General features: G+C 44.6%; 1 protein-coding gene and 1 pseudogene across 1 annotated transcript in view; both read right to left on the bottom strand.

The window, feature by feature from the left end:
* The window catches only part of Xdh (xanthine dehydrogenase), a 64,755-nt gene extending 48,261 nt beyond the window's left edge, over window positions 1–16,494 (bottom strand). The window contains exons 1-6 of the mRNA XM_052186300.1: window positions 16,339–16,494; window positions 11,528–11,585; window positions 8,670–8,766; window positions 7,398–7,503; window positions 3,491–3,617; window positions 2,417–2,478 (exon numbers count right to left, since the gene is read on the bottom strand). Coding sequence (XP_052042260.1) covers window positions 2,417–2,478; window positions 3,491–3,617; window positions 7,398–7,503; window positions 8,670–8,766; window positions 11,528–11,585; window positions 16,339–16,380 — 492 coding nt within the window. The 5' untranslated portion in view covers window positions 16,381–16,494. The remainder of the gene's footprint in view (window positions 1–2,416; window positions 2,479–3,490; window positions 3,618–7,397; window positions 7,504–8,669; window positions 8,767–11,527; window positions 11,586–16,338) is intronic.
* LOC127687743 (40S ribosomal protein S6-like) lies at window positions 461–2,399 on the bottom strand (annotated as a pseudogene).
* Window positions 16,495–16,859: the final 365 nt, after the last annotated feature.

Genomic DNA, 16,859 nt, shown 5'->3' with positions numbered 1-16,859 from the left:
CAATATGATATATGATATGTGATATATGACGTGATATGCTATGATATAATGATATATGATATGATGTGATAAATGATATGACCAGAGAAGGAGAAACTCTGGTACAACATTTTATGTTTCTGCTTTTTTCAATAGTTTTTTGAGATTGTACTGTAATTACAACATTTTCCCTTTCGTTTCGGATGTTCTTTCTTGTGCCTGTGATTGTCTGGACTTCCCTGTCTATCTTTTACTGGAGGAGCAGCATCTGGTCCTCTGAATTCCCTCCCCAGAAAGAATCAGAATAGAGCTCTTACCTTCCAGTTGTCTGGCTTTGCATGGACTGAAACATCTACACTCCTCACACACCATAGTGGAAACAGAAATCCCATTTCTGCCTGCTTTAATGGCTCCTCCATTCCCTTCCTCTCTGCTAGTCAGACACGGTCCTTTTTTATATCAACCTGTGCCAGCTCATACTTTAGTAGCAATGTGCTATGTATGAGAAAATAGGAAATCGAAGCTTGATGCGGACGGAGACGAAAGTAAACCGTCTCTAAGTAAGAATCACGGGGACTCCAGGGAAGGAACATGAAGGCATTTCTGCATGCGTGCCCAGGGCCAGGCTTTTGGGCTGCTTAGAGCTCTCCTCCACCGTGAAGTCATGCACCAACTCTGTGAGGCTGGAGGAGAGCTGAAGCACTCTCAGGGCTAGTTAGATTGTCTGTCTTTAAGCAGGATCCTAAGATGGGTGCACAGTGACAAGATGAACAGTCCTTACTTCCCAGAGAAGCCTGGGCAGTTCATGAAGAGCATATGTCAGATAAGAGAAGACAGGTGTCAGCCCTGTTACTTAAAGGGCCACTTGTTGAAAGCCTAAGCTGTACTAGGTATTGTCCCTAAAGGCTCTGCAAGAGGTACTTGCATTTTTATTTCAAACTCTGATCATGAATTTGCTCCTCTCAAAGTCTTATTTTTAAGTGGAAGGGAGGGAGGGGAAGGGAGAGAGAGAGAGAGAGAAAGCTTCCTTCATTCTCTTAACCAAACATTTAGCATATTCCACAGCCTCCTCATTTTGCTAACTACTACATTATTTCCTCAACATAATACATCAACATTTGTGTTGCAGGACACGTGAAATAACAAGTCGCTGAATCTTTGGCCCTTTGGTTCTGGGCTTGTATTCTTTGTTTAAGGACTTTCTGGCAAAGTATTTATGGATATCATCTTACTTGGAGAGACTGAAAAGCTTTCAGCTTCGGCTAGCTCTTGTGGGCCCCAACTGTCAGATCACAGTAGTATTTACCAGTCCAGGAATACCCTTCTCTCTTTTGTGCTCAACAACCAAATTGAGACAGCTCAGACTGGCATCCACAAGTCATTCCTGAACCAACTTGCACTTCCTCTCTCCAGGTCTCCTTGGTCTATTACAAGAATTTCCCTTACTCAACAGTAGGTGCATCTGGCATGTGTCAAGACACGTTGCTCCATGGGAAAGCCTTGTTTGCCATTCTCAGCATGGATTCCCACCGCTTAGACCTCCCATTCTTCACCCAGAGCAGCAGCAGCAACTTAATTTTTATAAACACTCCATGGTAGCTATTATAATCCTTCACTCATAACCCACCGTTTCTAGTAGTTCCACCTAATTGCAGAGCTCCTGCTTCATGATCAGATTGCTGGATCTCTACCTACATTTAGCCTTCCTGGGTTACATAAGCCCAACACTTTCTCCTGGTGTGCCTGCCCTAAAGGTTAGCAAGGAACTCCACTGCCTTACTCCCCACAGACACACAATCAAACCATGATGAGAAAGTTTGATTGAAGTTAGAATTCTCTTAACCCAGCTGGGGAGTCAGGTAAGAGCTGAGGTGGATAATTCAAGAGCACAGAGGCCAACACTCCAGCCTTACCATATAGCGGGTATGTCTGTGTTTATACCTCCCAGTGCTCACACACTGCGCTATGGTTTCGGACTAGAGGTTTATGAACTCCAAAGTGGTTCCCAAACTGTCTGGAGATCTAATTATCAGCAGAGTGCCAACTGTGACAGCAGCTAAGAGGAGGAGGGAGGAGGGGTATGAGGCTGAGCCAGGCAGGGATGCTGTTAAATGCCACATTCGGCACCTGTGCAGGCAGAGCCTGCCAATCATCAAGGAAAGTGGCCAAACCTCAAGGCATTGTGGGAAAATAACACTTGGGTAGTGCACATCTTCCAAAGAATCTGAGCTGCAGGCCTTCCCAGCAGGAAATTTCACACCAGGGATAAGACAGCATCTGCTTGCCTTAGCACATAATCCTAGAAGGAGAACTCATACAGTGGTTTGCTTCATCCTTCTTTCCAGTAGACCTAAGGTCCTTGGCATCCTTCCCAATTGTGCTTTTTGCAGGTTCCTGTTTCAGGAGCAGGTGGTACCCATTCCAGGGCCCCACTTACCTTGGCAAAGGTCCGGAATCCCTGGAGGATGGGTCTGTAGCCTGTACAGCGGCAGAGGTTTCCTATGGCCAAGGGGAAAGTTGTAATGTCAATGCTCCCTCCCAGGTGATAAGGAGGAGCTTATGACTTTGCTGCATGTGCTTGACCTTTGACATTCTATGCCTGCTGCCTATAGCGTCCTGTTCCTGCTTATATTTCTGTCTTTAAAACATCCATCCTGATGCCTTTCCAGAATGCCTACAACGAGCCCACCCTGGCCTTTCCAGAGTGTCTGATCGCCTTCCCATTGAGCTTCTCATACTACATTACCAGTTATGCTTCCTCTTCAGAGTGGAGTCCCTGGAGGAAGGGACTCCCGTCTTTTATCCTGTATCCTTCCCACTTCACATAGTACATAACATAGGGCTCACAAGAAGTTGGAACAGGTGATCTGCTGAGATGTTGAATAGATGGGAAACTTTCTGGATTTAATTCCCTAGATAGAGAGCTACAATCCAGTCACAGGAGATGAATTGCGAAGCCAACAACTGCTGTGGCTCAGCATTGAGTCTCTCATCCTCCTGAGCAGCAATCCCCCTGGTCAAGCTTCTTCTGATGGAAGTCAAGTGAAAGAACCCTATCTTATGGGACCCTAGGCCAGCGGCTCTCAACCTGTGGATCACAACCTCTTTGGTAACAGTCTGTCTCCAAAAACATTTACATCATGATTCATAACAGTAGCAAATTCACAGTTGTGAAGTTTTAATGAAAATAATTTTATAGTTGAGGGTCACCACAACATGAGGAACTGGACTAAAGGGTCAGTTTCCCAAATATCAGTGGTCCTCTATGCTAGCTGTCTTGGGACAAGGTTAGCCCATAAAGGATAGGTTCTAGACATCCTAGGAAGCAAGGACCAACCTGGCCAACCAGAAGACAAACTGCCCAGCAGATCTTGGCCACCATGTTTTTATGGCCAGAGCTTTCAGAAAAGCAGCATCTGGAATCCCCAGTCCATTTTTGACTGTCACTGTATTGACCTGTTCAGGACCCATGTGCCATCCCACTCCCTGGGCTGTGCCTAAAGGTCCACACCTTGGAAGGCATTCTCGATCTCCTCAACAGTAGGCTCGGGCTGGTTTCGGAGTAGTGTGTACATACTCATGACAATGCCAGGAGTGCAGAAGCCACACTGGGAACCATGGCTTCTGGCGATTCTCTCCTAAAAAAGACACAGAACACATGCTCATGTTGCCAGGAACCCCACCTCCCCAGATCCTTCATATTTGCTTAAAGCTGTGAGGGTCTCCACCAGGCTACCAAGCCCATCTGAAGCAGCACAGATCCCTCATCCTCAGAACAGAGGTCATCATTACAGCTAAGAATTTAAAAGGGCAATTCACATAAAACCCTTTATCTTTTTCTCTTTTTTTAACCACTCCTTATTTCTTTCTGTTTGTTTGTTATCGAACAACCCTAGAGCCCTGAACGTACTAGGCAGGGACTCTATCATTGAACATCTGTAGACCTTTTTCTACTGTTTGTTTGTTTGTGATGGTGTCTCTTTGTGTAGTGCAGGCGGGCCTTGAACTTGGTTTCCTTCCAGCCTAGCCCCCTGAACCGCTTGGGTTACAGGCTCCAGGACAACCTTAAACTCCTGATATTGTCCCTGGCATTCTGTAGGCATTCTTCAACGTTAGCCATTAGTGGGCAAGTCCTTCAGAAAATACTGATTGTTCTAGCACAGGGAATTTAGGAATTTACCAAGGTTCAAGTATCTTAAACAGAAACATGGTGCTGTGTTCTTTTGGCTACATGAGCCTGAAGTGAAATTCAAGCACCACTCCTGAAGGACCACAGAGTGTGCTCTATTCCACCCACCACTGCCTTTCTGGTTTGTTAAGGGAAGGCACCGTCAGGGCACAGGGCGGACATGAGAACTGGAACAGGAGCGAAGCTGAGGCTGCTATATGCATGGGATGCCACAAAACTCCCACACAAAGCTGGTGGATTTTACTAAAAGTTCCTGTTCCTCATCCACTTTCTTCTTTATCTGTCTCTTGGGAATCTCTCTTGGTACTTGAGTAAAACTGGCAGGATGTTGTAACATCTATATCTGTAGTCTACCCATTTATTTTGTGAACATGGACCAAGAACCTAGTATGCAGTAGGCATAGAAAGGTTGTATAAACCGAGAAGAGAGATGGGGAGAGATTACATGAAACCCATACTGTAATAGTGTAATTCTGATAAAAATGGAATAAGAAAAGTTCCATGTGGTCGCCAGTGCTGTGCAGAAAATGTGTACAAGATTATATGATCCAGAATGACTGGACCACTCTAGAAAGGATCTCGAGTCTGGTTTCAATATCACAGTTTGGATCAAGAAAAGAGAACTGTCAGCAAGAAGGCTTGATACAGCATGAGCTTGGCGTGCCAGAGTGGCTGAGAGAATATGGGCGGAACCTGCTGATGCTAAACACTTCGGGTGGGAAAGCAGCTCCTCACAAGCCAGGACAGGCTACAGAACCTTCTCTGTGTGATGGCAAGCCTTAGGAGATTTCAGGCAGCAGTGATGTGATTCATGTCTTTAAAAAAAAAAATCACTCTGGGCCACTGAATGGAAATTGCATTCTAAAAGCAAACACAGAAATGGGTCTGTGGGATATAGTATAGCCAGTCAAAAGGAGATAATAACATGGACCAAAGTATGGAGAGTAAAACAGATGGGGGAGGTGTCATAGATGGTTTAGGTTGGAGAGAGGGTCCCACTTCTGGATGGACAGGGTGTAGTATGTGAGAGGATCAAAGATTACTCCTAGATTCTTATCTTGAAAAATAGAATGGACTGCTTTGCCATTGGCTCAAGTAGAGCAATAAGCAAGAAGAAAGATGTTATGGACAAAATGGACTTTTCCTACAGTTGAGATTAGACATTTATGCTGTAGTGTCAAGTAGGCAATTGCAAATGAGTCTCACTTCTGAGGAGAGGTCAAAGTTGAAAGTACAAGTGTGTACCTTTTGCAGGTAGTGGGTGTTAAATGTAGCTGCTGTGAGAGTGTAAGAATGGAGAAGGGCAGGACTGAGGCCAGAACCTGGATACTGTGGCAGTCTGTGGGGAGTCAACATATCACACTAATGGGAGTAAGAGAAGAAAACATGAGAAAGCCAGGAAACAGGAAAATCAAATGCACTGGGAGTAGAATCAGTCATGCTGCTTATATGGAGATAAAATAAGAATGCCAAGAGTAAGTGTTGACGCTGTTGGAAGGGTGGGTACAATTCCTGTGTTCAAACTACCCATTCTTCATTTTGCTACAGAGAAAACAACAGGCTCAAATTAAGCTCACACTTCTTGCAGGTTGGGAAAGTTTAGAGGCTAACCTTTTCCTGTCTAAGAAACAGAGATGAAGCAATATCACCCTCACCCTGCTCTGACACCACAGACTAGATCATGGGCTCCTCCTGTGGAACAGAACCTGTTTGATTATCTGGAGGCCCTAGTGCCTGGTGTCTTGGAAGGAGACCAAGGAAGTGTCACCACCTGAAAGACATGTCTCTTTAAATGGCCAAGAAAGGACTAAGACCTGGGTTTAACTCTGGAACCATCTCTGATTGCAATTTTTCAAGGAACTCTTGCCTTAGTTATCCTGGGGCGGGGCTGCTCACTGTTCTGCCTCCACCTGTTTCAATTTGGCCTAAGAGCATCCAAGTGCTCTCTTCAAACTCCTGGATTTGCAATATAGTCTCCCTCTTGGTTCCTGACTTCAGTCCAATGCCAAGGTCTAGTTCCACAAGGGAGAACGCCCCCCCCCCTCCAGTGAGCTATCTATAAGTATGTGTGGTTGGCCCTTGGAGTTGCTGAGGGTATAGATAACCTTGAATTTCTGATTCTCCTACCTGCTTCCAAGGACTAGGATTACAAGTAGGCAGTGACCCATACCAAGTTTATATGGTACTGGTAATCCAATCCAGAGCTCCATGCATGCTAGGAAAACAATCTTGTCAACTGAGTCACATATCTTATCTTCATTCTCAAGAGAGTAAAGGTATGACAGTCCATATTCGTGGTGGTTAATATTGATCAATAACTTTATAGGACATATAATATAGGAAACAAACCTCTGGGTGTATCCCTTGAGAAATTAACTAGATTAAGCTTTCCTTTCATCAAGGCCATGAGGGTTTATCTGGATTAGTCCAGGTGGGTAAAATGGCTGAATCCAGGACTGGATAAAAGAAGTAAAGCTAGCGAGATATGAGCACTCTGGTGTTCTCTGCTTCATAACTGTGGGTGCAATATACCCAGGTGCCCCAAGCCCTGATTACCATGGCTTCCCTACCATGGGAACGAGTACCCTCAAACTGTGAGTTAAAATAAGTTCTTCCTTACTCTTTTAACTATGAAAGTGGCCCATTTTCCTTTGTACCGGTTTTGAGACTGGTGCAAGGGTAGAAGGCCCTTACTACTTATCTCTAACTGCTTCGGGACAGGCATTTTGCACAGGCAATGTGTAAAGTAACTAATTCGACATTTGTATTATCTGGGGCGGGGGGCGGGAGATGAGTGTTGCAACTGTAATTACCACTCGATACAGCAGGAAGTACATGGGCTTCTATGGGGAGTCATGGAAATCTGGAATTGGGGGACTGTCAATTGTCAAAGCATACTCAAGAACAAGATGCCCTTCCTTGCCTTCCCACGTCTGGAGTGAGGATGCCCCTGGACACTGGATTCAGCTGAGTTGTTGTTGTTGTTGTTGTTGTTGTTCCAGAGGCCTCATGCAGTGTTAGATCATCCTGTCCCTAGTCATAGGGGAGCTTTGGGTGTGGGTGCATGCTCTCTCTACCTTGTAGCATCTAGAAGAGACTCAGAGGGGGCCCTGGAACAACCTCTGTCACTCAGGCTGTGAAGTTTTTCCCAATGTCTCAGAGCAAAGCTACAGCCTTGACCCAAGCACCCCTGCGAAACGCTCTGGTTCACATTTACCACCCTACTCACCTGTACAGGATGCAGCTTCTTGGTGTTTCCTATGCCTTCCACGGTTGTCACAGCAACATGATGCAAGGAGCAGATGGGGGCCAAGCAGGCATTGACGGAAAAATGACTAGAACCACAGATTAAGGTCGTTCCATTGCCACTGGAGTCATCAGAGCAGCACAGGGACTGCCTCATAGGGCTTGGGGGCTTTCCGAGCGTCTCTGCTCTGTGCTGTTTGTCTCTGCTGCTGTTGTCCTTGCCACACCACCTAAGACCCTGAGCTAGGAACAAAGGGGCTCTATTCCAGCTGAGACTGGGCCTCCTTAGAGTCCCAGTGGGCCAGCTACCATCACACCAGTCTCAAACTGGAACAAAGGAAAATGAGGTACTTTAGGCAACCTCTTATCCCACTGAAAGAGGGCACCGGAAGGAACTTTTCAGCAGGCTATAGCCTTGAAGCATGCTCTTCTCTCTGCAGGACCCTTCCTTGGTCCTCAGTATTAGAAATTCACATTATTTTTGCTTTCATTCCCTCTCTTCCTCCATTTCCCCAGAGTAAAGGTAGAGATGGGACTCTAGCCCCTTACCTGTATCCCTGCCTTAGTTATCACTCTTTCATCAAAATAGACAACACCAGTTTCTTAACAATGTACCAGATCTGTGCTAGGGGCTGAGGAAGGAAGGCTAAATAACATGAAATCTCTACCCTGGAAAAGCTTGTAGTCGAGGCAGGAGATAGAAGTGGATGTGGAAATGTGATGTAAAAATCTGGCAGTGAATGATTCAGGAGTGCTGTGTAGAGGGTGTTAAGAAGTCTGCATAGACAAGGAGGACCTATCTCAGCCACGAAGCATCAAGCAGCACTTCTTAGAGGAGATTCTGTTTGGGCCCAGTATTTCCAGGTAGAAAATTCCTGGGTGAGAGGACATGCAGATCAGGAAACAGTATATAAGAAGATCAAGGAATACGTAGGTCTGGGCCATGAGTTCTCATATTATTCAGCTTGAGGAGCATTAGGCTCTCAATGCCAAAGGAACCTGGGAAGAAACTCGGGGACATACTATGAAGTGTTGGAAGAAGATTTTATGGGATGTCATGTAGAATGGTCATTTTATCAGTAGTCCAAAGCTTGGTCCCCATTTATCAGCCAGGAAAGATGCCCTATAAGACATCATTCTATACTCTTTGTTCATGATTGACATCTTCTCAGAAACACACATGCTCACACACTCACTCACAAGATGATCCACATCCTGCCTTCCCATGGAGCACCAGGCAGCAGGCAAAGGATACATGATCTTGTTCTGAAGACGGTCATACTTGGATATCATCACGGTGCATGCCCCACAGCCTCCTTCTCCACAGCCAAGCTTGGTTCCACACAGCCCCACTGAGCAGCCACTTGTTAAGGATGCAGACCAAGAGAAAGGACCCTACAAATAGCTGGGAATGCTGGGTAGAGCCTCATAGGCCCAACTTAACACACAGCTGAAGCCCTTGATCCAGGAGGCTTCAGACCTCTGGCCTCCTCAATCCATGATGCTGCACTGTACCATTCAGATGTAAGGACAGAGCAGCTCCATTGCATTGAGTCAGTGCCCACATAACACCACCCAGGACACAAGCTCCAGGCTCAGGGTCTCTCAGTGTTTGAGCAATAGGACCTTGCATTTCAAAGACAGCATATGGGGCACTGAGATGAGCAGTGATGTTTCTCAGCCATTCTGAGGACTTACCAAGGCTTGGATTTTTTTTACCCTAAAATCTACAGGCTGATAAAGTCCCAGAAACCAAAATCAAAGTTGAACCAGGTTCTTTAATATCTCCCACAATATATTCAAATGAAAAATAAAAGATTGGGAACCAATAATGGACCCAGCTCTTACATATATTGTGGAAAGATAATCTGTTCCCTTGTTAACTGGTAGGCTATTCCAAACCCACAGCAGTAATGTGGCCATCTTTCTTGAGCCGCACAGGTCTCTTTGCTTAGTTTCTGATGGTCCCTAAGGCCCCATCTCTCTTCTGAGGATGGGAGACACAGAAAATTATTAGCAGGTGACCTTATCCTCCATTTTCAAGATAAAATTAACAAAGAAAACTGATATCACATCTTACATTGAAAGCTCTTGATTTCCACAGCAATTTGCTTAGGCAAGAGCTACTATTTCTTTGCAAATTAAAATGCAGAGCAAAACCAAGCTGAGGCCTAAACTGTAACAGGAGCTGCACAGTGTCATTTTGTGTGTTATAGTCCTCTGACTCAGAGTCTCCTGACTCCAGAGCTGTGTGTAATCCACCTCCTCCTCTGCCAAAGAGGTGTCCTAAGACTTCAAGATTTCTTTGTTTGCTTCTTTGTTCTCATTATCTGAGATATATATAGTTATTTTCAGCAGATATGCCTAGAAAGTGTATGGACAGAGACAGTATGGCGGCAGTCTAGTCTTTATCTTCTAGCCTTGACATCTTTCTAGAAACCCTGGAGTTGAAGCGAGGCTAGAACATTTCTTCTGCTCTTACAAATTAACTTCCAACCCAGGCTACAAGGAAGAAGGCTTTATACTTTCCGTGACAACTTTCAGTTTTAAATTTCATTTGAGCTTTGGTTTACTAAACCAGACCACTGAGATAAGGAGTTTCTGGGGCTCTTAAATTTCAGAAAGGAAAACTGAAACTAGTATAAAACTAAAATGAGCTTTGTTTTCAGAACATGGAAATTCATCTCAACAACTTCCTAGTGGGGTTGGACTGGTATCAGAATCTCCCTTTTCCTACTCACTGAACCCACAGAGGAGCCACCCGGGCCATCTGCTGAACCTTCAGATATGCCCATACCAAGTCATCCTCTATGCTGTCTGATAGCAGAGGGTTGAACCAAAGTTAAGGCTCTTAACTTTGAATCTGGGCTCACGTTTGTGAGTACTGAACAAGTGGGTCATTCATACCTCTGCGACAGAGATGAGGACCATAGACAGATGTCAAAAGGAGCAACGGGTCCCAGAGAGTTGCCAGCCTGGATGAGAAATGTATGGCTGTACCTTCCATCCAGGGTCTGACAGAACTTGCCCAGAATATATTTAGTGAAAAGCAGGTCACTTAATCAGTGCTGGCCTCACTTCTTCTCAGAGGGAGATAATGTTATACTTCCACAGAATTTCTGTAAAGATTATGTGACATCAGCTATACAAACTACTTTGAACGTTGCCTGTACATGACAAGTATTCATTAAATGTCAGCACCTATATTTTCTGTTGTTTTTGATCCAGGGTCTCATAATACTTTAATAACACGAAAGAACAAAAGGTGTGGGATCCTACAGAAGCCTTCCCCACAACGGATGAAGAGCAGCAGCCCAGGACACTCTACAACAGTGCTTCTCTGCCTTCCTAATGCCGTGACCCTTTGATACCTCATGTTGTGGTGACCCCTATTATTTCTGTTGCTACTTTATAACTGTAATTTTGCTACTGTTATGAACAATAATGTAATCACCTGATATGCAGGCTATCTGATAAGCAACCTCTGTGAAAGGGCCATTTGACATCTCTCCAAAGGGGTTGTGACACCCAGGTTGAGAACCACCTCTCTAAGGTGTCTCCTTCCTTTGGTGTCTCTAAAGCCTGACACTGAGCAGTTGATGCCTTACACAGTACCCACTGCAATCATCCTTTCTCAGGAGGATCCCTTGTCTGGTATTGCTCAATATAGCTTACCTAATATATGGAAGGCCCTAGGTTCAATACCCAACAGTGCAAGAAAAAGTAATAGAAACCCCTTTTCTGGTCTCTGTGGGCCTATAGGTCCAGAGAGGCTCCTGGATAATCCTGTATGTGATAAACAAATGTCAACTAAAGAAGAGCCCACTACTCCTAAGGCGAAATGACCATGAAGCTCATGGGGCTCTCATGGGCGCAGAAGATCCTGAAACTCCAGACTCTTTGCTGAAGAAATATGAAACGATACCATGAACAGCCTCTCATTTGAGGACTGAGAGTTTACAGTCTAGAAAGTCAAGGATTACCCAAGGCCTCCCAGCTATACTGAGTGCCATAGCTGTCCAGAGTTCTCTGAGGTCACTGGGAAATTATGTAAGCATCAGAGAACAGCCCCATAGTCCCCTCGCCCTCATTTCCATTGAAGAATCAGGATACACTTTCTTCTAAGGTAGACCAGCAGTGTTGTTTCAGGATCTGCATTTTTCTCCACCACCTACCAAGAAAATACAGCAAAGAATCACCTCTCTGTTCTTTTTCAGGTGATTTCCTCACTTTCATCATTCACCCCAAAATCTGTAGAGTTAATGGACACAGAGTAGATAGACCATGACAATCAAGGCATTGTTTTCTCAACAATCCCATTAAAAAATGAACACACGAGCTATAAAACACAATCATGCCCGTGGGTCCTAGAATTCCACCTGGACACACCACAGAAGCTCAAGGTCTATGCTGCCAAGAGCATCTTCTAAGTCCAGTATGTCACCTCATTTCTCCTGCCTCTTCCCAGCCACACATTCTAGAGTTGGAGCTATCAGCACAGACTCTAACTTTGCATGCTTGAATATGCCTGCTCAGACTCTGCGTGTGATGAGAGAAAGCTGGATATGTAGTCCTTGCTCATAGCAACGTGTTGTGTGTAACAAGCTACACACTAACAACATGAACACACTACGACAGAAGAGCCTTCTCAAGACAAAATCCCATCCATGTGTTCAGTAAGGCAGAAAAGGCCAATGTAAGATGTTCTCCCAGATGTAAACCTTCAAAGAAGATCCAGGAGGGGCCATTTCACTACTCCCCATACTTAAAGGCAGAGAATTTGTAATAACAGATCTTTTAAGAGAACTGAGCTATATATTTGCCCCAGAGTTTCTTCAAGTGAAAAGAAAAGAAACATCTGCCTCACAACTTAAACTAAAAGAAGGGATACCCTTTGTATCATATACAAATCCATTCCTCCTTCACAGCAGTATCAGGGGCCAGACCAATCCAAGACTTTCTCAGAGGCCCCAATGAAAGAATAGGAACTTTAATTCTATATCCTTGTCCAGGAATGGACTTGGCAGGGCTGGAACCTGTATCTTCTCAGAGGAGTCAAGGCGGCAGCTTCTGGGGACCAGGCTCTTCCACCTGGGCTGTGGTTATCAGTCCCAAGGCAGATGTGTCTGCAGAACCCTTGGTTCTCTTTGCCAAGATAGTCTGACTTTGCTCTGCTGACTTTGACCATTTTCCTCTTTGCAAATAGAACACACGATGCTGTACTTCATAAGAATTCTGCTTCACATGAGTCATCAGCTTGGGAGAGACCTCTTGGTCCTAGCTATTGCTTTTGCTTCTTTATTTCTTGTTTTCCCTATTTCTTAATCCTGGTTTTTCCTCTTGATATGTCACCATGCAGGACCCATATTCCTGCAGGTACTGGACAGCATAGGACATATAGTGGTCTGCCATACCACAAGTAAAGGTAGACCTAGCATAATGTTGTTAACTAGAAATCATGTGTTTAAACTCCTCCTTAAGCTTACATGGACAAAGTGGAGGTATTGGTTCACATTCCCAGAGTTTAATAGGTTCAAGCATTTTGTTAGCAGTGGATATACTACATCCCATCCATGATGTGGATAGGGCTGGCTTGAGTGTATTTAAATCACTCTCAGGAAGGTTACCTAGAGGAAGTGACAGGGCAGATAATAGAAGTATTCTTTGAACAATGGCCCCTTCATGTTGGGGTCTGAGGTAAAGCAGAGGGTGTAAGAAATGCACATCATTCATGACATGGAATGCATGAGCCAACGCTCCCTGCCGTAGCTCCTGAGGAATCCTTGATGCCGTCAAAAGAATTAGCTCTGAACAGTTGAAATGGCACCTTAAACCAGAGCCAGTTAAGTGAGATGCTTCTTGCTGTCTCATGAATCATTCTAAGTTTTGTATTGACTCTAAATAATACATTCCTGAAACTTGCAGAATTTCCCCTTCAATACTGTTTAAAGGGAAGTATGAGATACAAAGTATAATCCTTAGACAAATATTACGTTCTTTCTCTCATTTGGGATCCATAGATTTTATCTGTATGTAGGTGTGTATGTATATGACATGATGGTACAAGTGAAACTATGTAGGGAGAAAGGGAGCTAACGGGAGGGGAGGGGAGGAAGTGGAGTATATGGGTAATATGTCAACATACAACATATTTGTCTGATTTTTAATTCAAATTTAAAATTAATGTTTTTCTTAATTAGTTTTCTTTTATAATACCCCAGGATTCCAGCTGGCTCAATATCCTGGTTATTAAGGCAAAACTTATTTTCTTGGAGAAGAAGTAAAAAATGACCCAAATCACCTCTATTACCCTCCCAGTAGGCATCAGTGACCTTAGTGTACCATTTGTCCCCATGTTTCTCCCTCCTTTATAGTACATCACACTAGTCACACACACACACACACACAGAGAGAGAGAGAGAGAGAGAGAGAGAGAGAGAGAGAGAGAGAGAGAAGAGAGAGAGAGAAAGGATAAATTCATAGAATTTTTTTAAAAAGTGAATAGATTGTTCTGAAAATTTGGACTTTAAAAAAATTAATGATTGCTGGACATTGTGTTGTGTTGTAGTGGTGCATGCTGTTAGTCACAGCCCTCAAGGCTCAGAGGCAGGCCAATCTCCGTGAGTTCGAGGCCAGCCTGGTCTACATAGTAAGATCTGTTTTTGAAAAAAGGAAGGAAGGAAGGAAGGAAGGAAGGAAAGGAGGGAGGGAGGGAGGGAGGATGGAGAAAGGGAGAAGGTCCTAAGAGATGATAATATACTATATGCATTAAATCTATAACATTAAAATTATAATTAATCAGTGAAGAATTAAATCTGCTTGCCTCCAGCTATACCCTCCTCCTACAGGGATTTCTCCTGCATCCCTCTCAGTAAGACTAGAATCCTGGCCCCTTAAGAGGACATCACCACAATGCTGGTGAAATATTTGGCAACTCTCTCCCTTTAGTGCTGAGTCCAGAAGATGACAGGTCACCAATGTCAATGCCACTCCCAGAAGATCCCACAAGCACTTGGTGCCTCATACCTGAGCCCTCTCTAAGCCCACTAGTGTAGATAGAACCATGCACAGGGTCGAAAACAGTAAAGAAAGAGGTTCCCGAGGAGAACCGGCTGCCATCTTTCCACTGCTTCTTTGGTAATTTCTTTGCACAACATCTGTGGCCCAATGCCTAGAACATCTTGAAGAAGGAAATGAATCTGAACTTACTCAATCTGCCTCCGCTCGCCCAAATTGCCCTGCATGCTGTTGCTTATTACCACTCACTAATTTGCCCTTACTTTCTCCATCCTTCTGGAACTTTCCCGAGAGCTCACACCTTTTTAAATGACAAATGTGGCTGGTTATTCATCACGACAACCTGACAGGATCAGAAGCTCCCAAGGATAGAAGGGATTGGTATGATGCTACACTCTAAAAAAATCTAAAAATCACTTCTCTACAGTGCCAATAAAATGCAAGGAGAAGCAATTTCAGCCAAGCCAGTTTGCCTCAAAAACACTCCTTTCTAGACACAGAGGCTAACAGCAAGCTGTCCCCTCAGAAGAACAGTAGGTCACACACAAATAAGCACCGCATGTACCTTAGAGTAAGATATCACCTTCATAGTACTTTGAACCTCCCATTAGCTCATTGAAAAAAATTCATTTATGAACGTCCCAAAGATGATGTCTGTGTGTACACAGAATTTCCAGGAAGCCAAGTTTAACATCTGTGTCTTACACCTCTGTGATGTAACTGCTGAGCACAAAAGACATTTAAAATACTGAGTGCAAAAGCCTTACGACCAGTGTAGATATTTCACCCTAGCTCTTGTCCTGGTACCACCTGCCCAACTCAAAAAGGCAATATATCAGAGAGATCCAGGGATCCAAGGATGGGATCACTCACACTGAATCCACAGGCTTTACAGTACTGGTGTTGAAATGGCTCCTAAAGTTTCCATGCTAGTTACCCAAGCAGATCCTGGCAGTCTAAGTCCTTAGGAATTCTAGGAAGCACATGTTCATTCTTGCAAATCTCCTCAGAAGTTACTCAGTGTCTTCAATCAACACAAACATGTCAACATAACAAGAAAAGTAGAATCGTTTTGGGGGATCCTTTGGTCCACTCGTGGTTTTATAATGTCCATGTGGTCAGCAGTGGGGGGAAATGACAGTTCTTCTCCTGTGATCTCACACAGGAAGCTGCAGTGCTGGGAGCACCTTGAAGGGAGGCAAACAGCACCAGAAACAATACACTTACCTTACTCCTTCTCTCCCCGCACTGAGTTGAAGTTGCAAAGATTCTCGGGCTATCAGGGACTTGTGGACCCCATACCTCTCTGTCTACATTCACAAGTGATGTTTAAGGGGTTTGCAGTATTTACATATAGAACTGAGAGATGGGGGGGGGGGGGGTAGTCCTTTCTGAAAATAATGATGACAATAATGGCTTGCCACAAGGTGTCAGTATATGTCACCACACAGTAAATCAGTTCTAGCTGTTAAAGCTATGTACAGGATCATAGATCAGAATCAGCGGCTATTATATGTGTTTTATGTCCTGGCATTAGCATAAAGATGCCCACCTGCTGCTCTTCGTAGTAAAGAGCGCCCTCAAAACACCAGGCTAGACTTACTTAATCACAGGCAGAGCGAACTACTGGTGACCCCATCTCATCTCACCTAGACTCTATTCCTTTCCCATCTCTGAGCCAGTGTGCCCACTATCATGGAGTGGGTATCCCTCTCTCTCCCTCCCCTTCCTCCTTCGCCCTCTGAGTATCTTGCCTGTGTTCTTCTTGCTCAAAAGTTTCCAAACTACAGCAATACCTTTTAAGGGATGAGACCAGAACAAGCCAAAAAAGTGTCCACATAAGAGAAATGACACATGTCCCTTCTCAGACAGCAGAAGCTCTAAACCGAATGCCAACTCCCACTTACCTTTTTGCCATTCACAAAGAAGACCAACTCGTCTGCTGTCATCCTGGCTGCTGGAGTCACTGAGCTCCTACTAGGTATTTGTAGATATCACTGCCCTGCAACTCGAAAGATACGCCTCCTAGCAAAAATGAAACAAAGTTACCCAATGAGAAAGAACCAGCTCCAGGCATGGACAATTCTTGGCATGAGTCACAGGTTTGCACAATCCAGGAAGGACGGGACAGCCACACCGCAGATCCTACTCTGTCCTCCTAGTCAAAGTGCAGGCATAGATTAGGGAGGCCTGCATCTTGGCACCAGATGACTGAATTCTGGGCACCTGCCCTTGTGGAACCTGCTTCATCCTCCTCCCACTTGGCATACCAGGAAGAGAGGGAAGGAGCCGTTTGCCAGCCCGTGAAGCTGATTCACTCTCTTCCCCTCCACACTTGTTATTTTCCCAGACAGGCTCACCCTGACACAGACTCGCCACTGGCATGCTCAACCATGCTCTCAGGGCCTGGGAGGAATGTGAAGGTCAC

This window comes from Apodemus sylvaticus, chromosome 6, assembly GCF_947179515.1.
Source record: "Apodemus sylvaticus chromosome 6, mApoSyl1.1, whole genome shotgun sequence".
Taxonomy (NCBI): domain Eukaryota; kingdom Metazoa; phylum Chordata; class Mammalia; order Rodentia; family Muridae; genus Apodemus; species Apodemus sylvaticus.
This window is presented reverse-complemented; position numbering and strand designations above follow the sequence as displayed.